This window comes from Dermacentor variabilis, chromosome 10, assembly GCF_050947875.1.
Source record: "Dermacentor variabilis isolate Ectoservices chromosome 10, ASM5094787v1, whole genome shotgun sequence".
NCBI classification, from domain to species: Eukaryota; Metazoa; Arthropoda; class Arachnida; order Ixodida; family Ixodidae; genus Dermacentor; species Dermacentor variabilis.
Genome location: NC_134577.1, coordinates 98,746,810 through 98,772,566, shown reverse-complemented (window position 1 = coordinate 98,772,566; position 25,757 = coordinate 98,746,810). Strand labels below are relative to the sequence as shown.

Genomic DNA, 25,757 nt, shown 5'->3' with positions numbered 1-25,757 from the left:
CTGGTTGTTGCGATAAACATTTAAAAATTCATTGCCAATTGTTATTACCAGTCACAGGCTCTTGTGCAAGAATGAGTGGTGCAAGTAGATAGCAGATTCGGGATGGCTAGCATTCTAACCTGTCTTCAGTGCACACCCTGGGGTTTAATAAGCCAAGTGTTATTCTATTTCGGTCATAGTTTTGGTTTTTAATGCTTTGCACAGCTTTTTGTAAGAATGCATCTCAACTGATACCTTTTTCTATGTTTATTGGGTGTGCAGAACTTAGTTTTTGTTCCTGCACATACATAATTTAGACTTAAACCATGGCTCACTTGCTGTTGAATTCTGTAGGGGGCTCGTCAAGCTGCAATATGCAGCTTTCTTTCCCCACTACCACAATATTTCTCATGGAGAAATAAAAGTACCTTTGACTCATTTACACTCAGGCAGGTAGGATAGCTTGTTCATGGTAGAAGCTACAGTGCTTTCAGCAGCTTTTTCTTTATGATAAACAGATTGGTCAGATGGTGAGCAATTCTTGTAAACTCTGGAGAAAGGGCGTTCATCTTAAAATAGCTCCCTTAAAAAGGCTGGCAGCCCAACTTATCAAATGTCGCAAACATCATTTGGCAACTTGGAGAAATGTGGATGCTTGTTAGTCTTTTTTACTGGTGTTGAATGTGATCATATATACATTTTCAGAACATCTGGCAACATGAAAGCGGCCGAACAACTGCTGCTTGACATCAGCAGCCAAGGCAGCTGCAGCGATATAGATGCTGTGTCAGTGACATCCGAGTGCACACAAGATGTGCCACTGACACCGGCATCCGGCACAGCAGAGGACACAATCTCGGACGAGAGCACACTGAACGAGCCAACCTGTACGCCCATCCAGCCACAACCAAAAAAGAAACGAAATAGGGACGTGTATGAGAAGGAGCTGCAGAATGTCGCTAACCAACTCAATAATTACAAACCAAGAGATGTGGACGAACATTTCTCCCTCGCGTTGTTTGAACACATGCGAACTGTAAGGCCGGAAAAGAAGATTGACCTGCAGCTGAAGCTGCTGCAGGTTGTAAAAGAATTTAAAGACTAGTGAAAATAAATGGACATATGAAACTGATTTTGTCTTCCAGAATAAATATCATTTGCATTGTAGGACTACACAAACAAAGAATTTTAAAGGTTCACTTCCATTCACCTAATCGGTTGACTTTGCTGCCCTGTACTAGGAGGTAGTGGAAAAAGGCATTTACTCAGGCCAATGAAAATCAAGAAGGACAGTAATGCTTGCATGGCCTTCTGATGTAATGTGATAATGTCGCAGAATTCTATTTTATCGCAAAGGCCAGTACAGCTGGTTATTTATTTTACACATACTGCAGCCCCTATGTGTACGTATGTGTAAAATAACCAGCTGTACTTGAAAACTGCGAGCAGAGAGAGCATCTGTGCACACAGTGCCACTATTGCTGGCATTGAGTATGACAAGTTTCGCAACACCTGTTGACGTTAGCTTAGTAAAAATGATGAATACAGCCACTCTCTTCTGAACAAAATCGTGACAGAAAGTAGCAGTATATACCTAGTTAACTTTTCATGAAATTAGTGTTCATGTGTGTAACGTGGACAATGTAAATTACCTGCTGTACTGAGATGTGCTACACCGATGACCCGAAAACAGACCAGACTCTCACCACAACTGAATTTTTTATTGTCACTCCATTTTGACAGAAACAGTACAGTTGATGCGCATACAGGAGTTGGGAATGTCAAAAGTGATCCTGCAGTGATTTTTCAAGCAGGTAAAAATGATTCTGGAGCAGTCTTGTTTATGCAAGTCTGCAAGGCTGCTGCCTTCTTTCCATGATGTGGCGTATGGCGTCTAGCAATAAAAAGCACCTATCGCACCTCTATCATAGAATAAAGAACCCTCGATGCTCAGCTTCGCGCGCCGACGCGCCGACCGCTCGTGATGTTCACGCCGATATTGCTGCCAGTTTTCTGAAGCTTAGCCTTGTGTAATTTTTCTACACAGCCCTGAATATTTTATTTAGCGTAAAACTATGCAAAAGGCATAAGTATTGCATTGAAGAATACTTATGACAGCTCTTTTTATTGATATTACACAATTAGCTTAGGAGGTATCTGGTAAAATAAATCTGGTCACATTGTGCGACGCTGCGCTAGCGCTGGTCCGCGTGCCGCTCATGTGGCTGGACGCCCTCTCTGGCGCCGTTCATGCGACCACGCCGGGAGACGCAACGCCAAAAAACGCCGGTAGAAACGCTGAATGTGGGGCGGCCTTTAGACATTGAAGCGATGTTTCCGTATGCCATGTTGCATCACCGAAACCTCGACACAGCGCACAAAGCAAACACCACCATGCCGACACCAGTCGCACAAACGAAAAACGTGGCCTACTCGCAGCGTCGTGCGCGAAGAAACAAATCAGCTGCTGGATTGTCTTGACATGGCTTACTAAGCTGAAACCGGAACTGCTGCAGAGCCACTCTATCGGACCAGCCAGAAACGATGATGATGAGCGGCGATTTGCAGTAGCGCCACTTCGTGGGGCAGCAAGGAGGCTCCGTTCAAAACAAAAATGGCGTTCAGCAAGTCGAACCACGCACCGGTCAGAGTCGGTGCATGGTGCTCTCGATCGAGTTGGCTCAAGGAGTGTCCGAAAAATCGGACGAGGGGTTGCAAGGTGTCCGAACTTTCGGCAGTTGTTATACATTATGGTCTATGGGGAGAATGGCGGTGCCGCGAAGCAGACCGAATAATCGAGCATGACCGAATTTTTGGAGTCCGGAAAATCGGTCGGCGACTGTATTTCAGCGGTCACTCGATATGCATATGCTTCAGTATACTACAATGCTTTCAGATGGTGGCAGCAAAACCTACCACACCCTCAATGAAAATGCAGTCTACGGCTACATCAAGGTTTAAAAAAAAAACGACTGCATAAACCATGTTTGCCGGCTTACATACACTCATTAACAAAAAAAAAAAAAAAGACAGGGGTCTTAAAAGGCCGAAAATCGCGAAAAAATTGACTTTTTGAAGCTGACATTTTCGAAATCTAGAACCATTTTTGCACTAATTTGCCAAGTTTCTAGCTTATTATTTTCGCCGCAAATTCAATTTGTAACATGTCTGTGAGGTGAATCTGCACACAAATTTAAGCAAAAATGGCACTTTTTCCGCATCAAAGGTTGCCGTTCTAGTATCTATCTATGCATTCTAGGATCTATCCATGTGTTAATAACAATGTTATGTTAAAAAAATATATTTTTATTGTTTCAGCAAATAGAATATGATTACTAATTATTTCAGGAAATAATTGACCTATTTAAAATATAATTACATATTTAAAATCAGCTGAAGAAACTGAACAAGTCTGTGCAGTTTCATCTAATTTGCTTAAGAAATAAGTGACGTTATCTTTGCAACCCATGTCCCCCCTTAATGGTGCTGCACAATTGTAGTGCGCATAACAGTGTCACCGGATTGGACAACATAGAAGTTGTTTTCTTGCCGCCGAACACAACATTGGCCCTCCAACCGATGGACCAAGGCATATATCAGTATGTCAAGACCAAATACCCCAGGCGCATGCTGGAACGTATGCTCCTGTGCCATGAAGTCGGCAAGCAGTACGACGTGAACCTTGAGCGTGTCTGGCACAACACGCCCGCACACGTCGTCGCCAACTGCTTCAGGCACAGTGGCTTCGTTGTGCGTGAGCCTGGCGATGATGCAGTGGCCGAAGTGTCGCTAGACAACAATGGAGATGACTGCGAGGATTTCGGAGGAGTTCTGCCAGATGCGGTGACACTCGCTGATTACGTCAGCATTGATGACGGCGTTGTTACAGCCGGCTCTCTTAGCGATGAAAAAATTGTCAGGGACGTGCTGCACGGCGAAGATTCTGAGGAGGAAGGGCTCACGAGAGGAGCAGCCTCGGCCCCCTAGCACTGCGAAGGAAGCCGCGGAGGCCATCGCTGTGTTGGAAGAATTTTGTTGGGACACTGCAGACAGCATGTGAGCTGCTAAGAACCTGGAAGGACTTCGAAAAATAGTATCCGTGCGAGTTTCTGCGCGAAAGCAGACAAGCATCCTCGATTACTTTGCGCAGTAAATATATGTTGGTGAAAGTCGTGCATTTATTGTTTTTCTTGTCCACTCGATAATTCGGACACTCGGTTAATTCTGACATAATTTACAGTCCCTAGAAGTCAGAATTAACTAGCTTTTACTGTACAGTGCAGTCCACTTATAACGATGCCACATATAACGATAACGATGGGTCGACATGAGAGTGTCATTTTATGCATTAGGTCTATGGGGAAAAAACCATTTATAACGATAGGTTATTCACTGCATATCGGATATAACGATCAAAATTTTGCCATCCGGATGGCTATTTCCGCGCGAAATAATCGAAACATTTGCGTTGCTTAGTTCCCTGAAACGAACGATGTCGAGACGAGGTGATACTTACCTCCGTAAGTTCGTATCTGCCGCCATTACCACGCTGCGCATCTCACCCCGCCCGCGCATAGGAGAGTACTTGATGGGGGAAGTGGGGATCAGATCGCAATGTTCGCGAAAAAAATCGATTTTTGAAAGGTACGCTTTTCAGTATCTACAGCATCATTTCTATATTGTACTGAAGTATTTCACTTAAAAACAAACTCTAAGCACTAAAAATAAATATATTTGTCGGTGCCGGCATCCCCACATCCGCCCGAAATCGCAAAAAAGCCACGAAGTTCAAGGCGCGACTGCTCGGCTTTCCCGCCACAGAGCGCCGCCATTTTGGTATCGTTGGAAAGCCCGACTCCCGACTCTTTGTCCCAGCCCTTCCCTTCCTCCCCTGCTAGCCAGAAAGTGCACAAAAAAAGAAAAACTGGAGGGTGGCTGCACGGAGTAGCCAATGGCTGCCGCGCCCCGATTGGCTCTGCGCCGCGGCGCGTTGTAAGGCGCCTCCTCATTGGCCGACGCCGCGGCATAATGGCGGCTGAGGCAAGGAGAGTCTGCTTTTGTCCACTGCTGGGAAGCCTTTCTGGCCTTTCCTTCTCTTGTGTTTCGAGGACTTCGACCACGTGCAATGGATCCGCGCACGTTCGAAAAAAAGTACCGGACAAAGCATGCCTACGAGAAGCGTAAACGCAAGCCCGTCACAGCAAGGAAGAAGCGGCAATTGTCAGCAGGTGGTTCGGCCGAGCCGAGCGTCTGTTCAGAATCGGCGGAGTATGCGCCCAACGTGCTGTGCAATCTCTCGCCCAACGGGCTGCGGGATCTTGCGCCGAGTCGAGCATCAGCCAGCGATAGTGAGACGAACCATAATCTTTCGCCGTCGAAGCGCGGGCGCAGTGTTACTTCACCGGTGACAATCGGCATGCCAGTGAGTCTCGCCGTACGTGAGCGTCCCGCCATACGCGAGCATCCCGTCGCAAGTTCGTCCAGCACAGATCACGAAGTCGGCTTTATTGTTTTTCTTTTTTCTTTTTGCAAGCCAATTCCCATCCCTGTTTTTTCTGCCTAATTCTCGCGCTAACGAAATTCCCGCAAGAGCGAAATGTTTTGCTTTCCCCGGCGATTTCGTTATTGCGGGTTTCGACTGTACTTTCTTCTTCAATTTCCTGCCACAATTTCCTTCACCCACCTATTCACTATGTAGAAATACCGCGCCGACAAGTCCCCGCGTCCGACCCCATTTGTCCACTCAGCCACGAGCATGGGACGGCCGCCAGTGTTTGAAGGAGCGTGGTCAACGTTCCGAATTCGCCTCAAAGCCTACTTTGAAGCACAAGACTTCCCAGACTAGACAAAACGACGAGTAATGCTAATGGCCGCACTGACCGGACAGTGCAATTCAAGTTGTCAAGGGACACTGTCCCCCGAAGCAGATCAAGGTACTCAACTACGACGAAGTCGTGGGGTACCTCGAGAAATACTATGCCCTGGAAGTCAACAAAATAGCGGCAAGTCATGCTTTTTTTCACCCGATCGGAAAAAGAAAGCATACAGGAATTTACTGCAGAAATATGGCAGCTGGCAGGAAAATGCTATTTTGGAGCATCTCTCGAACACATGCTGTGAGACCAAATCGTGTGCAGCGTATCAGATGAAGACAAAAGACACTCACATTGAGGAAGTTAACGCTAGCGGAAGCAGAGGATTTTGTCATCTCAGCTCAAAACGCTGCCACTAATGTGCGAAACATGCCGCCAACAGATCAACGTAGCATCCCCTTCATGCAGCAACAGATGCAGGCAGGAAAAACGCAACCAAAGTCTGAAAAGACGACACCTCGCCTTACCGTATTTACACGATTGTAAGCCGACCACTTTTTTAAAATTTGAAAGTCTGAAGTTGGGGGGTCGACTTACAATCGAAACCAAAACATGGCGCCCCGCCGAAAAAGTGAGACCAACGGGAGCTACAACGTAGTTACAATTTTATGTTTGCTCTATGGCCCTACCCGTATCTGTTCGCTATCTCGCGTTTGTTTGCTTTTCAGAAGGGTTTTTCAACATTTTGGAGAGTTTTACAGTGCACGCAACACTCATGGGGGGGGGGGGGAGTCAAAAGTTGATAGAAGCGCCGCTGTTCCTATTTGCGGCGGCACCCTCAGAACGGCGGCGCTTGGGGAGAGTATCGGCAGTTCATGGAAGAGCAGACACCGCTAGCGGGTTTCTCTTTCTCTGCTGAAAGTTTCCTTCCTCCATGTTTGAAAGGCATTGGGACGCGTTCCACTTGACTGCCGGCTACGTGCTACTTCTATGCTTACCCAGTCTTCATGAATGCTCCAGGCCCACTAATCGTTCGGCACTCGTTCACAGCAGCGTTTAAGAGGGCTGCAATCCTTTACGCCGAAGAAACAAATCACTGCACAGCGGGCCGCAATTTCTATGTTTCTGAACGGGTGGTGCAAGAGTGGCGACCGCAGCGAAGCGAAATTTGCACCTGTGACGGAAAGTGAGAAATTTCCCACATGCCGAAGTCTGGACGCTTTCCGGAGCTGTAGGCTAGGCTTGCGGTGTACGTCGCTGAAATGTGTGATCGGTCTCTGCCAGTGAAGTGCGACATGGTGATGAAACAAGCCCGGACCTTCGCCTTTTAAGGCCCTGCTCCGACGTGAGTACGAGTGGCTGGCGGCAGAATACCGCGAAATTACGCCAACCGGACCTGTCAAAAGAGCGTCACTGATGGCTGCGTGTGGTTGGATGCATTCGGCGTGGGCTGCTGTTCCACAAGATGTCGTGGTGCGGTCGTTTGCGAAATGTGAAATTTCGCTGGACCACGACGCGCTGTCGGACTGCAGCAACGATGACGATGGCAGCACTAGTGAAGACGAGTAGTCCAGTTACCATGTCAGCTACTAATATGGGGGGTCGACTTACATTCGAGTCGACTTACAATCGTGTAAATACGGTAGGTGTGAGAGTGAAGCTCACCAGGAGGAACAGCGCTACTACACTCGTACAGCATGCCGCCAATACGTTAAGCAAGGGCATGTCACTCGAATGTGTAGATTACAAATTACCGTATTTACTCGCATAATGATCGCACTCGCGTAATGATCGCACCCCTGAATTTTGTCGTCAAAATTCGATTTTTTTTATTTCCCCGTGTAATGATTGCACCCCGAACTTGCCGCAGCGATATGTCGCGTGCCGAGTCTAGCTAATAATGATCGCGCTTACCATCTGTCGAATGCTACGCGAACGACTCTTCAAGACAAACCAAGCGGTCTGCACGCACCAAACATTCCTAAGTAGATGCCTCATTTCATTACTTTCATCACTTTCCGCACTTCCATGACAAAAAGAGGCACAACCAAACTTGCCTTTATTATGTGTCGGCTTTATAATGGTTGTGGTCAACAAGAACAAAAAAAAAAAGCGCCTTTCGATTCTTCTCATCTGCACTCATGGGCTTACAACAAATCGCGAGCCGCAATGATAGTAGCCATGTTTACACTGATACGTCAGAAGTGTACCTTATTCATACGCCAACGTTTGTAACACAGCTAAGATATTCACCCACCCTTAGCGCAGACGTGCGGTATTAGGATACCGTATTTACACGATTGTAAGTCGACCCCTTTTTTAAAATTTGGAAGTCTAAAGTTGGGGGGTCGACTTACAATCGAAACCAAAACATGGCCCCGCCAAAAAAAGCGATACCAACGAGAGCTACAACGTAGTTACAATTTTATGTTTGCTCTATGGCCCTACCCATATCTTTTCGCTATCCCGCGTGTTTTTTCGCTTTTCGGAAGGGTTTTTCAACATTTTTGAGAGTCTTACAGTGCATGCAACACTCATGGGGGGTGTCGATAGTTGATGGAAGCGCCGCTGTTCCCATTTGCGGCGGCACCCTCAGAACGGCGGCGCTTCGGTAGCGGCACCCTCTTAACGGGCGATCGGTAGTTCATGGAAGAGCAGACACCGCTCGCGGGTTTCTCTTTCTCTGTTTAAAGGCATTGGTATTGGTTTGACCAACTTTTTGACACGCTCCACTTGACTGCCGGCTACGTGCTACTTCTATGCTTCCCCAGTCATGAGTGCTGCAGGCCCACTAATCGTTCGGCACTCGTTCACAGCAGTGCTCAAGAGGGCTGCCATCCTTTACGCTGAAGAAACAAATCACTGCGCAGCGGGCCGCAATTTCGATGTTTCTAAACGGGTGGTGCGAGAGTGGCGACTGCAGCGAAGCGAAATTTTCACCCTGTGGCGGCAAGTGAGAAATTTCCCACGTGCCGAAGTCGACGCTTTCCGGAGCTGTAGGCTAAGCTTGCGGCGTACGTCGCTGAAATGCGTGATCGGTCCCTGCCATTGAAGTGCGACGTGGTCATGAAATAAACCCGGACCTTCACCTTAATTTTAAGGTTCTGCTCCGCCGTGAGTACAACGAGTGGCTGGCGGCAGAACACTGCGAAATTACGCCAACCGGACCTGTCAAAAGAGCCTCCCTGACGTCTGCGTGTGGTTCGGTGCATTTGGCGTAGGCTGCTGTTCTGCAAGATGTCCTGGTGCGGTCGTTTGCCAAATTTGAAATATCGCTGGACCACGGTGGGCTGTGGGACCGCAGCAACGATGACGATGGCAGCACCAGTGAAGACGAGTAGTCCAGTGACCATGTCAGCTACTAATAAATTTTCGTTATCGAATGCGCCCTCGGTTTTTTTTTTTTTTTCCGGTCAAGCGATATGGGGGGGTTGACTTACATTCGAGTCGACTTACAATCGTGTAAATACGGTAATAATGAAGACAGATGCCGCAGTTTCCGCAGCATGCCAGCCGTGTGTTTCTATGTCACTGGCAGCGAAGCGCGCCCATCTGTTTCTGCCCCCTCAAAGTGGACATAGCTACGTTATTGCCGCAAACTTGCCGATATTAACGGTATTATTCATTACTGATACGGAAGAAACTGTTTCGATGCATGTAATGTACTCGCGAGAAGAAAAACAAATCGCGTTCGGCGCATTCAGCTTGCTCCGCCGGCCGCCATTTTTGTTTTGGTGTCCCGCACCCGCATCCCGCAGCAAACGCGGGACGCAAAAAATTTTTTTTCGCGGGAAATTTAACCCCCGTAATGATCGCACCCCTGAATTTGCATCAGTTTTTTCTGACCAAAAAGTGCGATCATTATGCGAGTAAATACGGTATATGGAAGCCCCGTCGACACCCTGTCGACAGCATGAAATGACAGCTCGGAGGGTGAGACAACCCTCTAAACTTGTGACGATGCGGATTGTGGCACGTGGCCGTGACAAGACAAACTGTTTGACGAGCCAGCTTGGAGTGATGGTGATTATGTGGCAAGAAGAGGAGAATTAATGATGGTGATTACGGACGACGACCACGTGAGACGAACAAGGAAGCGGCGTGCGTGAGAGCGTAAAAGCGAGTAGGCGGCTGAAACGGCAGCTTGCTGACAAGCGGTCGAGGCTCGAGTACTGGCGACCGGGTGTCCTGCTACCGTGTGGACCTGAGCTCAGATCCCACTCGTGACTGTGCTCTCCTGCGCACTGCCAACATGTTCTCATAGCAGCCTGGTGCAGTGCTTCGTGCTGGGAACCAAGACATTCCAGGAGTGGCTGGCAAGCCGCTGGCCAGTTACAGCAGTGGTCTGGCGCTCTGCCGGCCTGCTGTCTCCTATTTCCACATTGCGACAAGGTGCAGAGTGGTGGTGACGGCATAGGACGTCGCTGTCACCAGCAACTTACAGTGGTTACAGTGGTTACAGTGATTGTCTGCACTACTACGTTGTCGTTCCTTTGCCCCAAGAGCCCAATTCAGAAACGAAGATGTTGCAGTCAGAGTTGGTTTGCACGTAGCAACACGTTGTATGCTGAAGCAAACAAGTGGACGAAACAAGAGTCATACGTCTGAGCGCGGTGGCAAAGAGGAAAGGCTCAAAACTGTGCAGCAGAGCTAAACTCACCGACGGAGGGGCAGTGGGGGATGAGGCGGTACTGGTAGCAGTGGTACTGCTCGACGCGGTCCTTGGCTCGCTGCACGGCTTGCTTCATGGCCCCCGAGCCTGCAATCAAGACCCCGCATCACCGACGCTCAAATGCTGCTCTTCGTGGGCAGCACAAGAACACCGCAAGTTCACATCAGTAATGGCAAAAGCAGCACGGAAAAGACGCAGTCCCAGGGGCAGAGAGGAGGGCAGGGCAAGAACTTGTCCTATTTTGCCATGAACACCACAGAATAGAAATTTCAGTGGGAAATCCCATGCGCATTAGAATCGAGTATGGAACCAAGGCTCAGCACCGCATTGATCAGGCGGCCGTTCTCCCCACTCTTCATATTTACCCGGGAGCACAAGTTTCGGACGGCAGGAGGCAGGCATACAAGACAACGAGCAGACGATACATGGCTTAGGGCTTCTCTGTAAGCGCTGAGAACATTTTCCTTTTCTTACTTTTTTCACAGAAGATTTAAGTGTTGTTCAAATTCATCAAAAGTATGTTGTGTACCTAGGCGCGTTCAAAGCCACATGCGTGCGTTGAGATTCGGGAAACGCAATGTCAGGACCACTGAGAATTGACACTGTATTGTGCAACTTATGACAGTCGGTAAAACCTGCAGTAGCGGATAAATCGACGAATCTCTTAGGCATGTAGGGCCCATTGTGCTGTAATTTTCGGTGATGGGGTAGCCTCGCCACCTGCAGGATTATCTGACTGGGCTATGTCGAATGCTCGGTTGCGATAATCGGAAGTTCGAATCCCCCTCTTCGTTTTTTTTTTAATCTAACCATGATGTGCCTGAATTTGACCTCCTCCAGTGCACTACATCTGAAGCCTTGAAGTGACGCCTAACATCGGCAAAAGATGCCGAGAGCGAGTGAGGCTATACTAATCCAGATAAAACCAAATTAGGAAGGCCCACCAAACTTCAACAAAGACACTCCCTCCCCAGAACAGGAATCGGCCTCCCTGGTGCGGTTATTCAGCCACCCCCTCCCCTCATGACTCCTACAATTATCCCATGGCCCTCAGTCCCCAGCAGCTGCGAAGCAGCTGACCAAGGCGGTGGTCAGACCTGCAATGCAGCAGAGGGTGCTAAAAATCTCTGGACTCAGAGAGATTCTTAGCACCCTCAATGGAAAGTGACCCTGGCAACCTTTAACACCCAAACTCTGCCAAGTGAGACTAGCTCAGCAGGATTCTTTGAGGAACTATTAGACATTGTTTGAGATATCATCGGCCCTAGTGAGATCAGAAGAACTGGTGAGGCTTATACAGAGCTGACTAACAGCCATGTCCTCTGCTATAGAGGTCTCCCAGACAAGAAGCAATACCGGCTAGCATTCCTAATTTAGAAGGATATAGCAGGCAACACTGATGAATTCTACAGCATTGTAGAGAGGGTAGCAGTAGTCATAATCAAACTTAAGAGGTATAGATTAAAGGTAGTACAAGCCTACGCCCCAAAATCTAGTCACAATGATGATAAAGTAAATCAGTTTTATGAAAATGATGAATTACCGATGAGAGAAGTGCAAACTCAGTATACTGTAGTCATGGGCCGACTTCAATGCAAAAATGGGGAAAAAGCAGGCTGGTGAACAAGCAATTGGCAACTATGGTGTCAATTCTTGGAGTGCTAGAGGAGAGATGCTGATAGAATTTGCAAAAAGGAATAAGCTGAGAATAATGAACACCTTTTTCAGGTAGCATAACAAGAGAAAGTGGACCTGAAAAAGCCCTAATGGTGAAACAAGAAATGAAATTGATTTCGTACTTTCTGCCAATACCAGTATAGTGCAGGATGTAGAAGTGATAGGTAGTGTAAAGTGCAGCGATTATAAGTTAGTGAGGGCCAAGATTCACCTCAATTTGAACAGAGACAGAGTAAAATTGGTCAAGAAAAAACAGGTCAACCTAGAGGCAGTAAGGGCAAAAGTGGGCAAATTCAGGCTGGTACTTTCAAACAAATATGCAGCATTAGAAGAGAGATGAAGATGACATAGAGGTAATGAATGAAACCGGAAATAAGCTGGCTTCAGAGGAAGCAACTGAAGTAGGAGGCAAGCCACCAAGGCAACCAGTAGGCAAGCTCTCCCAAGCAGCAAAGGATCTAATAAAGAAACAACAAAGAATGAAAGTGTCCAACACAAGAGATAAGATAAAATTCACGGAGCTGTCAAAACTGATCAACAAGGCAAGAATAAGTGATATTAAAAATTATAACATGACAAAGACTAAAAAAGCTGTAAGAAACAGATGCAGCCTGAAATCAGTGAGAAGGAAACTCGGCATAGGACAAGCCAAGATGTATGCACTGAAAGATAAGCAAGGCAATATCATAAGCAATCTCGAAGGTATAGTAAAAGCAGCGGAAGAATTCTATACTGACCTGTGCAGTATCCGGATGACTCGGGATAACTCCATTCGAAACAGTAATGAACAGGATACAGAAACGCCTGCTATAACTAGCGAAGGAGTCACAAGGGCCTTGCAAGACATGAAACCAGGAAGAGTGGCAGGAGAAGATCGAACAACAGTTGATTTAATCCAAGATGAAGGAGACATATAATGCTTGGAAAACTAGCAATTCTCTATACGAAGCGTCTATCAGCTGCAAGGGTCCTAGAAAACTGCAAGAATGCAAACATTACAGTAATCCGCAAAAAGGGAGATGTTAAAGATTTGAAAAATTATAGGCCCATTAGCTTACTCCCAGTATTATATATTCACCAAGATAATCTCCAATAGAATGAGGGCAACACTGGACTTTAGTAAACCAAGGGGACAGGCAGGTTTCAGGAAGGGATACTCTACAATGGATCACATCCATGTCATCAATCAGGTAATCGAGAAATCGCAGAGTACAATCAGCCTATGTGGCTTTCATAGATTACGAAAAGGCATTTGATTCAGTACATATACCAGCAGTCATAAAGGCATTACATGATGAGGAGTACACAGACCGCTTACGTAAATATCTTGGAAAATATCTCCAGAGATTCCCACAGCTACCTTATTTCTACAAAAGAAAAGTAGGAATATACTTATAAAGAAAGGGGTCAGACAAGGAGAGACAATCTCTCCGATGCTATTCTCTGCATGCTTGGAAGTATTCAAGCTATTAAACTGGGAAGGCTTAGGAGTAAGGATCGACGGTGAATATATCAGCAACCTTCGGTTCGCAGGTGACATTGTTCTATTCAGCAACACTGCAGACAAGTTACAACAAATGATTGAAGACCTTAACAGAGAGAGTGTAAGAGTGGGGTTGAAGATTAATATGCAGAAGACGAAGATAAATGCATCAATAGCCAGACAACGGAACAAGAGTTCAGAATCGCCAGTCAGCCTCTAGAGTCTGTTAAGGAGTATGTTTACCTAGGCCAATTAATCACAGGGAACTCTGATCATGAGAAGTAAATTTACAGAAGAATAAACATGGGCTGGAGCACATATGGCAGACATTGTCAGCTCCAGACTGGAAACTTACCATTATCATTGAAAAGGAAGGTGTACAATCAGTGCATTTTATTAGTGCTGACGTATGGGGCAGAGACTTGGAGACTGACAAAGAGGCTTGAGAACATGTTATTGATCACGCAAAGAGTGATGGAAAGAAGAATGCTAGGCATAACGTTATGAGACAGGAAAAAAGCAGCTTGGATCAGAGAGCAAGCTGGTATAACCGATATTCTAATTCACAGTAAGAGAAAAAAAGTGCGCTGGGCTGGTCATGTAATGCACAGGTTAGATAACCGTTGGTCCATTAGGGCTACAGAATGGGTACCAAGAGAAGGAAAGCGCAGTGGAGGACGGCAGAAGACTAGGTGGTGAGATGAAATTGGGAAATTCGCGGGTGCTAGTTGGAATCGGTTGGCACAGGACAGTGGTAATTGGAGATCACAGGGACAGGCCTTCAGCCTGCAATGGACATAAAATAAGCTGAGGATGATGGAACCAAAGCTACAATACTGACAAGCTATTAGCAGTGGGATCAAAAATTGCTGTAATCCAAGAAGCCTGCAGCTGAAGGGGCTGTGCTTTCGAAGGCATTGTGCCCGTTTTGTAAGTTAGGTTGTCATGATCGGCAAGGTGTTAATGCAGGATCCATTTTATTTGTATGTTCTTTTTTCGTTTCGGTTGCTTTTTGCATGCGGTGTCTCAAAGATTCTGCTGCATCTTTCTGCGTGTTTGTGCGGCTTCACATCTCTTTGAACGGCACCACCTCCTGTGAAGCCTTTAGAAGAGCCAAGTCGTGCAAAAAAATGTGGCTCATTTCTTCTATTTCTATGGCGATCTCCGGCAATGGAGATCGCCAACGCGGTGATGCTCTTGTCAGTTGTATATGGACACGTCACTCTTGTGCAAATCCAAGCAAATCAATGACTTCAAAGTGTAGCATAAGGCAGAGCATTATAAGAGATTTTTTAAGCCGCAGTAAGCCTAACAATTTTTTTAGGTGGATAAGTTTTCGGACTGTTTGATTTTTCGGACTGCTGGATCCGGGATCGTCTGTACATCCAATGGCTGAAGGGTGGATGTCACTCTTGCTGAGCTTCCTCCATTGCAACACCTTTAACGCAATTAGCATTCTTACCCTACTTAGGCCACCTTGTGCCTGTATGTCGTTCTAGCACCGGTCTTCAATTTAAAAAAAAATTATTTGGAACTCATCCGGTGCTGGACAGATTAAAACCCACATAACAAGTGTCTCAAGCAGGAGCAGTGTCAATACGAGGAGCGACATAGGGGAAAAGACGGCACTACGACCATGCTTTCCCAAATAAGCATTACTCCGATTACTCTACATTACCATTACTACCGCCACTATACAGCAATAAAGCATTTCATACCCCCTCAGCAGTTGTAGTGGTAGTTTTCAACAGCTTTGTTGCTCATCCACTTTCGCAGGGCCAGGATGGCGAGCCAATTTTTGAAATTTTACTGCCACACGAAATGTTTAAGAACCAGACACGCTGTCGCTGGTACCAAAGGGCAACCTGGAGAGGGGAAGGGGCCTACCGGTGTACTTGAAGTCGTGTAGGGCTGAGTGGGGTGGCACGTCCGGCATGTGGGCAGCAATTTCGCGCTGGGCCTCAAACAGCAGGGCCCCCTTGTTGGCCAGGGCGAGGTAGGCGTCGCTCAGCTGCAGCAGACCCTGCTTGAGCCGGATCAACTTGACAGCTTCGTGCTCCTGCACCTTCTCTAGTGCTGCACACCGACAAATTGCCACAGGTGTCCCATATATTGAAATCACACCTTGCTAAAACGTAATCACATCTCACATAAAAGTATCGTTAATATATCCAATCAGACCGATAACTCAGACGCCAATAATTCTGACAACTGAAAGGCATTGCCACGGTTCCACAAACAATGCACACGGACGACAGAAATTTCAGAGACCTTCCAGCGCACCATTTGATAATTCGCCAATTATCGAGCAGATAGAGCGATGTTTTTGTCTTGGCACATCACCAGCATGGTCTTTGGTGATGTTGCCGGTACCGCCTCGAGACCCTAAGATAGCAAAGCCTACCGTTAGAACTGGAATATAGGTCGCCCCCCCCCCCCCCCCAACTGTTTTTCTAAAAACATTCTGGTTTTTACGGTAGTTGATCCAGTAATCTCCTGCCACATCCAAACCACGAGACAAGCCACGCTGCGAAGCTGTAACAGCTGCATTTACAGTTTGTTGAGCAAGTTCTGCGCATCCAACGTTTGTTAATTCAAGCGACACAATCCTGTCAATTTTTACACCATCAACACTTTGACTTGCAAATCGGCACTTTAAGACTTGCCAGTTCTGGGCCAGCTATGCCCTTAGCTCCTAAAAGCAAGGGGCCTGCGCTGATCTTGCAATGAAAGATTTATTATACAACAGAATAGAAACGAGCACAGAAGCCGCACAGATGTGGAAAACAGATCAGTGGTGCTTTAGGCAAGAATGTACGTACATTCTGGCCTTGAACGTACATTCAAGGCCAGTCTTGAGTCTCGTACAACAGAAAGGTCAGAAGACCATTTCACAAGATGCCACACTGAACAAGCAAGAACATAGGAGACTACTACCTGCAGCCACTTCTAGTACACTTTGGCACAGGCCATTTAAGTAAATACTTGTTGACAGGTGCACGCTGAACTAAGAAGTTTGCACCAAGCTGTCAAACTTAAGAGGAACGTGCACAGAACAGGGCTGCACACATTGATTCAGGTGTTTGTGGAACACAAAAACTCCCTTGTCAAAACCCTCACATTCCAGTTAACTCACTTTCGAAACCCCGACAAGTGTTCACATTTGCTTTTGTGGACAATGCATCACCACACATTGCATGTTAAAATATTGTGGCTTAATTTCCTGCAACTGCATAATGGGTGATGAGGGACTCCAGATAAATTTTGACCACCCGGGATTCTAAAACAAACACCCAAAGCATGGTACACGGGATTACATACATTCCGCCCTGCTCTTAATCCAGCCGTCACAGCATGGAATTAAACCCGTGATGTTGCACTTGGCAACAGAATGCCATAACCACTGAATCATAGCAGCAGATAATGTGTCACATGGATCCTGCAGCGTGATGCAAAGTAGCCCAATGCATGCAGTGCTAGACCAGCTTGCAATGGCAAACCGTGCAACTCACTTTCGAACTGGGCAAGGTCCTTGGCCCGCTCAGCCTGAGCCAGCTTCAGTTCCAGGTTGCTAATCTCCTCCACAGTGGCCTTCTGCAGAGCACAACCAGACACACAACGGTTAACACTCAAGAGTGCAACACTGCAAGCTTCATTGCTGAACAAGCTAATTTTTTTTTCAAGGTACAGGACAATACGCTAGGGGTGGGCAAATAGCAGTCATTGAGACTTAAATCAAACACCAAATATGATGAACAGAATTCTTATGTATCATTATAAAACGATGTTCACATTAATATTATTTGCCATTTAGCCAATCTCTGTCAGTACACATTATGAGGCATAGTTTATTAGCACATATGAAACATTACACACTATAAATGGCCCAGGGTAAGCCAGGGACGAAGTGATCCTCAGTGGCCCCACAAGAGCAGCCCAAAGCCAACATTTTGACAAGGGGACATCAATTTTTGTCCATTTTGACAAGTTTGCCCGGTGGCATAAAACAAGTGAAGCATGTCACACGTACAGTGTTACACTCAAAGAACTTCAGCAGGGTTTTATGGTGGGGACCATAGATCCGCAGATGGTAGTCAGGTGGGCAACTTGGGCACAGCTACACTTTTGACAGGTCCCAGTGCCTTGACGGCAACACAAGGGGAGCCGGGGGCAGCAGGGACAAGCTGGGCCGAAGGCCAGCTGACAGTTCGGGGCCTATAGACAGGTTGCACCTGGTGTCAATGTAGCCCTTTCTCCCTGACAAAGTTCTACTGTCGAAACATCGGCTCCAGGCTGAGGTATATCTTGCTTGGACACACAAAGCACGTGCACACGCTTGGCCCAACAGAAGAGTGTGCAAGGTGCGTGCATTACCTTGGCAGCCCGTTTGAGTTCCTTCTTGATGCGCAGCTCCTTCTGCTCGCAAGCGGCCAGGGCATTGCGGGAGTGGTCCACCTGCCGCTCCCCTTCCAGGATCAGCTCAAACTGGTGTCGGAACGTCTTCAGGTGCTCTGCCGCACACAAACGGTAAGCGGTGTCAGCCTGCCACACCACATCGGTTGCATGTTGTGCACGAAACAATGCTCTCGAGCAGACGACCATTAGAACCTTGATCAACGCCTTGAGCAGTTAATGAATGCCTAAGACAAGAGAGGGAGGGAGGGTCAAGGATCCCAGGCAAGAACAGGTTCCAAGGTGTCATGTAACCGAATGAAGGCAAGGGCTATGCAGAAATAGGGCAGATATTTTCTGAGGTCTGCGAACTGAACTTGGCAGTACTTACAGGGCTACGAGCTAAGGCAGTCGGCACCAGAGCACATGTACTCATGCCCAGCTACCCTGTTTAATGATACTGGTTAACAAGGTAGTGACAGTGGACCACTGCTGGCTGCAGTTTTTCTTTTTTTTTTTTTTTTTCTGATGGTGTCAGGACAATGCTCAAGGGTGCCTCACAAGAACACGAGGGGCAGTTTCTGGTGCGCGGATTCTGGCCAGAAGCAAAAATACAAAAGCTAGTGAAATAATGGAAGCATTTCATATCAGTAAGAAAGGTAGCTTGTGTGTCAGTGAGACGCCTATCATTGTCTAAGTCAGAGAAAAAGTTTGTTGAAAGGTACTTATCGTGCCGCATTTGATGCTTGGGGGCTTGTTGCGCAGGCACTCACTGAGGGTATACTATATGCATGTGTCTTCTATAAAAATATAGTAGTTGTGAGTGGCACTCTGTCCCGCTGTCCCCTCATGTGTGCTATATGTTGTTTTTTGGTGCCTTCAAAATAGGCATAATGATTCAATACCAACTTGCCCAGCAAGAAGTTCTCTTTTGCATCACATGAATTTAGACATACTGATTTCAAATATGCAGTTTATTTACCTGTGCTACAAGGAGTACTTAAAATATTACGAAATATGTTTCTGTGTGAGGTGAGGTATTATAAATGCCAGTTGTTATAAAGGAAACTGACAGATCGAAATAATCTTGAATGATCAGAGTTGTGCTGCAAGAATGAATGTTCTAGCCCTATGCCCAGTGACTTATGCCATGCCACAGTGTGACTTGTGCCATGTCAAACATATAAAAGTAAGAACCCACAGCAACATCCAAGACGATGTGGACTGTTTAAATACCAGCCAACAGGTTTCCAACAGGCAAATTCCGAGACTTCATCTCGTCCAGAACCAGATTTGCAATCTTGTGATTTGTCACTTCCACTCGGACTGTCCCAAGGCAAAGAAGGTGGCTTTCAACTCAACTCGTTTCTTTAACGAAATATGTCGCAACAATAGTGTAATGCTGCATACCCCTACTGTTATCAGTGATCAAAAATACTTTTTTTAGGGCATCCAGCAAAGGAGACTCTGCACTAGTGGCCATTTCCCGAACAATTGACGTCGTCGTTTGTCCACAGGCATAGCGTTTCGCTTTTTCGCACTTGGGGAACATCTTCCGGAAATGCGGTCTGGCATGATCGCTGACATTCATTGAGATATTATGTTCAACTAAATATGCCGTTAAGAGGCGCTCTGAATAAAGGGAAAATCAGACATCCACCCGTTCGTAGCAATTTCCCTTTATTCATTACTTCTCTCCACCTTGCGGGTTTCCGCAGAACTTCTACCTCAAAGAGGCACTCTGCACAAATCATACCGAGGTCGCTGTCACTGCGTACAAAACTTTCTAGCCTTGGCTGACTGTCAACGGCTCCCGTGTATCCCTGATGCTTTCTCAAAGCGTTGTGGACCTTGATGTCAGACTTGCCGCCATGCGAGATGTTCACATCACAGGCACACATCGTGCAGAATCCGAACTTCTCCCCTTTCTTCGACAGCACGAAGCACAGAAATTCTGCTGTGTATGATTTAAAAAGCACTTGGAAGTACTGTCGGGGTTTCCAAGATTTCCAAGAGTCGCACTGCGTCCGACGCGGCAGCTAGTCACACAAAAGGCGAGGCCAACACAGTAGAGACTCATGTCCAAACCCACGTGCCAGCACAAACAAAGGCAACGGCATGGCAACAGGTTTGTGGTGGCGCTAAAGGCACCATTAAGCTTTGGATATGGTTTCGTGACCACCCTAGAAGAAGACAGAAGTCACTATAACCTTGCAGCTGCTGATGATACCATGCATACATATTGGCCTCGCGTGGCAGCGCCAGGCACCAGGGTGTAGTTCTACTACATTTTCACTTTTTTTTTGCAAGTACAATGTTTTTCTTTTTGCAAATACAAAATCGTAAGACTGCTTGAAATTCATAAATTTAAGGAAAATTCGGAAGAGTTGGCAGGTATGAACAAGTTATACTCAGGCAGAACAATAGTGATGAGCCCATACGTCAATCGTCTAAATCTGATCTGCAGATAAGGTGGCATCGGCTATTTATGCATGATTTGGCATACATTCCAGTGTAATTGCAAGCGCTCACATACATTCTAGAATGTACAACACTGTTGCATCATGCATGAAATCCAATTATACAATGTTTAGCAACGACATAGACAACGCATAAAATCTTCGACAAACGAGAATGTTCATATACGTCGGCACGCCTTGTGCCGAGCAATAACTTAAACAGTTGGCACTAAGTGAAAGGGCGGTCTCAATATTTTAGGCCTACTTCGCTCTTATCTACCTTACTGGGAAAAAAATTATTGCCATAGGACAAGTAGAACCAGAGATATCGTCACTCCAAAACTGCAATACCATCAGAAATTCTGTTTTGAGAAAATGTAGAAAAACATTTCACGAGATTATCATGGTGATTATGGCCAAGGCTGAATTGATCAAGGATGGTACAGGTGTCCTATTATGCAAAAATAAATGCTCTACACCAACCTGGACCAATTTTCGATTACATGAAGCAGTGTCCCGCCTTAAAGAAGAACAAACACTTCAACTTCCCGCTGCCCACCAAACTTGAGTGTTCACAAGTGCCATTGAAAACGTGTACAATACGCTGTTTTAGAATAGGGGTCCTCAAAGATAGGGGGCCCCTATGGATTAGTACCTCACAGCACATGCGCCGAACATAAACAGTATCGTTGGGTCTTGGTTTTCACACGCCCCTATGGTAAATTTCAAAAATAATGTGGGTGCCCCAAACCAGCTTTGTGTCATCTCAACATCTCCTCATCGAAAATAATAAATGTCACGTCTCCTCATTGAAAATAATAAACTCTCAGGTATACTTTTTAACAGGGCAGACCGTGAACACAAAGCGGTTGCCTTTTGGGGTACCTTCAGGTGTAGACCCCTGTTCTAAACCTCCTTATTGAGTAACAATTCTAAGCTAGAACATTAAACTTCACAAAAATTTTCTAAACAGTGCTGGCACAACTTATGTGGGCACATCAAGAAGGAGGGTACACTCCCTCGAAAGTAACTGGTGATCGACTAAATGTCACTCACCCACAAAATCCTTCTGGATGTCCGTCCAGAGAGCATTCAGTTCTACCAACTGCGCCATGACGTCCTGCATGAATCAAGGCGAAAAAGATATATACTATATGCAAATCATCCCCTTTGCATTTCAAGTTAGCAGATGAACTTTTTACCGAAAACAAAGGACAGCCAAGCGAAAGACATGACAATGCACACGACAAATATCAGCCAACTTCAGATTAAAATTACCGTATTTACTTGCATAATGATCGCACTCGCGTAATGATCATACCCCTGAATTTTGTCGTCAAAATACCATTTTTTTCCTTTCCCGTGTAATGATCGCACCCCTAACTTACCACAGCAATATGTTGTGTGCCATGTCTAGCTAATGATGATCGCACTTAGCATCTGTCGAATGCTGCGCGAACGTCTCTTCAAGACATACCAAGCGGTCCGCACGCACCAAACATTCTTAAGCAGATGCCCCCATTTCATAACTTTCCACACTTCCATGAAAAAAAAAAAAAGAAAAGCTACAACCAAACTTGCCTTGGCTTTATTATTACGGTATTTGTAGGCTTTATAATGGTTGTGGTCAACAACAACAAAAAAGGCGCCTTTCGATTATTCTCGTCTGCACTCATGGGCATGCAACAAATCGCGAGCAGCAACGATAGTCGCCCCGTTTACACTGATACGTTATAAGTGTACCCTATTCCTACGCCGACACTTGTAACACAGCTAAGATAGTCGCCCACCCTTAGCGGAAGCGTGCCATATTCAGATACTAGTGAAGACAAATGCCGCAGTTTCCACAGCATGCCCGCCTTGCGTTTCTATGTCACTGGTAGCTAAGTGGGCCCATCTCTGTTTCTGTCCCCTCAAAGTGGTGATGGCTACCTTATTGTTGCAAACTTGCCGATAGCAACGACATTACTCATTACTGATACAGAAGAAACTGTTTCAATGCGCGTAATGTACTCACGAAAAGAACAAAAATCGTGTTCAGCGCAATCCGCTTGCTCCGCCGGCCGCTATTTTTGCTTTGGTGTGCTCTGTTACAGCGGCAGCCGTCTATTTGTTGACCTGTTGTCACCCCGCAGCAAATGCGGGATGAAAAAAAAAAAAACATTTTCGCAGAAAATTTTACCCGTGTCATGATCCCACCTCTGAATTTGCATCAATTTTTTTTACAAGAAAGTGCAATCATTATGCAAGTAAATACGGTAATTTCAAGTTTACGATGCCATGCAGGAAGAGCTTTTCGGTGAGCTAACATGTATTTTACTTATTTCAGAAATTTTTTTTCAATAACCAGTGATCTCGTACACTTTGCAGTCTCCAGCCTGCATCACACAGTGGGTGATCAGCACACAAACTGTTTTCTGTAGGGTCCTCATCATAACTTTTATTTTCAGTGCTTTGATCCGAGAACGTTTGTTGGTCGTCTGAAAGTGGAATACCATACTCCTCCTGATAAATAAGATAAGCTTCAGATTCCCTAGACTCATGCAAGTTGTTTCAGTAAAACGTGCACAAAGAAAACGACACCATCCCCAGTGCCTCGCGCAACAAAAACCATGTATATGGGTTCCTTCAAGTGTACCATCAAAAAGTGCTGTCCTTCCACACAGACACTACACAACACAGTTATCTATAGCTAAAAAAAGCTTCAGAAATGTGCTGCAACAATCACAAAGAAAAACCAACAAGTGCGCATCGCTCATGCGCTGGCATCTGACTCGAACTGATATTTTCAAATTCTGGGAGGGGCCCGACACGATTGCAAAGGGTTACAGCAACAAGCTGTCAAAGCCATCTCACACTAAGCACTGCAGCAGGTACACAACCTTGCACAAACGCTCACTCTTCTAGCATACTTAAGCATGCTTGCAGCCTATAGAACGTAGCTGACGTAAAAGCTGCCGGGACACAACAGGGAGCCTATTTCTGGCCCGTACTTTCAAGGCTGTTCTCACCTGAATTATCCTGTTCTCGTCAGCCTGGGCCCACAGCACCATGTCCTGGGCCACTGCAAGAACATGCCAGAGTCAGCGCTCAACAATGTGTCTCCACAGGGTTCATAGAGTATATCCGACTCAAAATTCAAAGACTCCCAGGATGACGACGGCAAAATTCGATGACACCCGAAGCAGGCCTCATTCACAAACTTGAATTGATGGATGTTCACATTCCCTTTATTTAACCTGCAAATTGTAACTAGAAGACCGCTTCTTGCATGGCCATTTTGTCAGAAGCTGTTAGCACAGACTAAGACAGTTTCCTACATAACTATTTTCGACAAACTACTAGAGGAAACTCTGCGTCTGCGATTGTTCAAATGCCGTGGAAATAGTAAGACATACACAAACTTGTACAATCTGTGTGTGTGGCTTCAGAAATTCTTGTTCCATTATTTATTATGCTCAATTTCTAAATTTCCAAGCAATCTTCGTTTTTTAAAGAAACGAAATTCTGTGGTTTAACATGCCATGCTATAGTAGGGGAATCTGAATCAATTTTTACCACCAGGAGTTCTTTAAGGTGCACTCACTGCATGGTATATAATTACTTTTGCATTCCACCTCTATGGGAATGAGGCCACTATGGCCAGGTGCAAACATGCAGCCTTGTGCTCAACAATGCAATGCCAAAGTTGCTCGTATTTTTCTTTACAAAGCAATGTAATAATTAGCAATACAACAATTTGCATGATCATTGTGAATTGCTGAAGTTATAATGGAATATTTCATTGAAAATTATACAACTGCAAAGACACAAAGATGTTTGAAGTGAGATAGGCGACACTTAGGCAAACTCGTGAACTATACCAATCATTGCACTACTGACCGAGCCACCGTGCTTGCACCTTCCATAGACATTGTAGTGCCTTTATCTTGTAATTTTTGTAGCAAACTATGCATGAAAAGAGATGCATCATGTTTAGCCTTGGTATGTGCAAAAGCTGTGCACCCATTCTGAAGCTCCTGTCATGACGGTAGTATGACCTTGTCATGTAATGAAGGCAACTGATTGCGAGATGGGCTACATTATGAAGTTCTGCCAAGCTCCGCACTGCCTTTTGAAGTCATGTTAGTTACTATACAGAGATTTTCCTTTGTGCCTACAGCGTTTCAAGGAGTTCACAAAAAGCTGTTTTTAAGAAATATTAAGGGCCCCTTTGTCATTTGAGAAACTCTCCAATGACAATGATAAGAGGCAAACACAATCGTCAAGTCATTTGAATGGCTCAAGCTGGTCAAATATTTATACTGTGAAGAACTGGCCGTAGTGAGGTGGGGGGAAGAAGCAAGGGGGTCATTCCCCACTGAGCAAAGCAGCCTCCTTCCCTTTGTGGTGAACCAGACACTCTTTAGCACCAATGTAGCTGAGCAAACTTCCCAGGAAGTCTCCGCCCTCGCCCTCAACTGCACACTAGTGCCTGAATCCTTTGTTGTAACCACAAGATAATAACCCCCTTCTTTGGATCTGTCACAGGAGTTGTCTGCCTATGCATTGACAGTGAGCAGACTGCAGCACCTGACAAGGCACGTGTCAAGACGAGGCACGTGTCCAACATTTAGACCTTAGCTAGACAGTACCAGCCACATTAGCCGGAGCCCCCACAATACAAGCACTGCTGTACATTCTAGGGCAATCGCAGGGTGTGCATGGATACTGAATACTTGAGATTGCACAACACAGTTCGCATGATACGTACAGTCCTTCTGGACACGCCTTCTCACCACAAAATTCAGGACAATGCTCGCATGTTTTGGGCAAGGGTCATGACTCAATGACAGTTTATTGAAAGTGGTCACCGACAAAAGCTAAAAATATGATGAGCGGCAACATTAAACTGATGAAGGAAAAAGACACCATAAGCTCATTCGAGCACAAATAAGAAGGCAGTGCTCCTTCCATCACTACGCTTTTTGATTCTGCGATGAAAAATTCAAAGGAAACTTAGTTATCACTATGTGGGTGAATGCGAAAGCATTGAGAGCCCCGCGCAATGCCTATGCTCTTTTAGTCGTTATCTTCTTGACCGAAACGTTTTGATGTGCATGAGGAGTGTACTTTTTTACGTACTTGGCTTAGAAGACATAGCACGCATTCACACACATTAATAACACACTAGTTTTTGGACCACGGCGTGGTCATGCCAGCGCCAGCCTTAACTAACACCTAAGGTCATGGGTGCAATCCCCACCAATTATTAAAGCCAAGCTTTCTTTGCCTCTTCCTTT

General features: G+C 45.9%; 1 protein-coding gene across 1 annotated transcript in view; it reads right to left on the bottom strand.

The window, feature by feature from the left end:
* Positions 1–25,757, bottom strand: part of LOC142560849 (uncharacterized) — a 65,713-nt gene that overhangs the window by 28,089 nt on the left and 11,867 nt on the right. Inside the window, exons 3-8 of the mRNA XM_075673246.1 lie at positions 23,487–23,539; positions 21,532–21,595; positions 17,999–18,135; positions 17,137–17,218; positions 15,512–15,700; positions 10,453–10,551 (exon numbers count right to left, since the gene is read on the bottom strand). Of these exons, the coding sequence (XP_075529361.1) occupies positions 10,453–10,551; positions 15,512–15,700; positions 17,137–17,218; positions 17,999–18,135; positions 21,532–21,595; positions 23,487–23,539 (624 nt within the window). The remainder of the gene's footprint in view (positions 1–10,452; positions 10,552–15,511; positions 15,701–17,136; positions 17,219–17,998; positions 18,136–21,531; positions 21,596–23,486; positions 23,540–25,757) is intronic.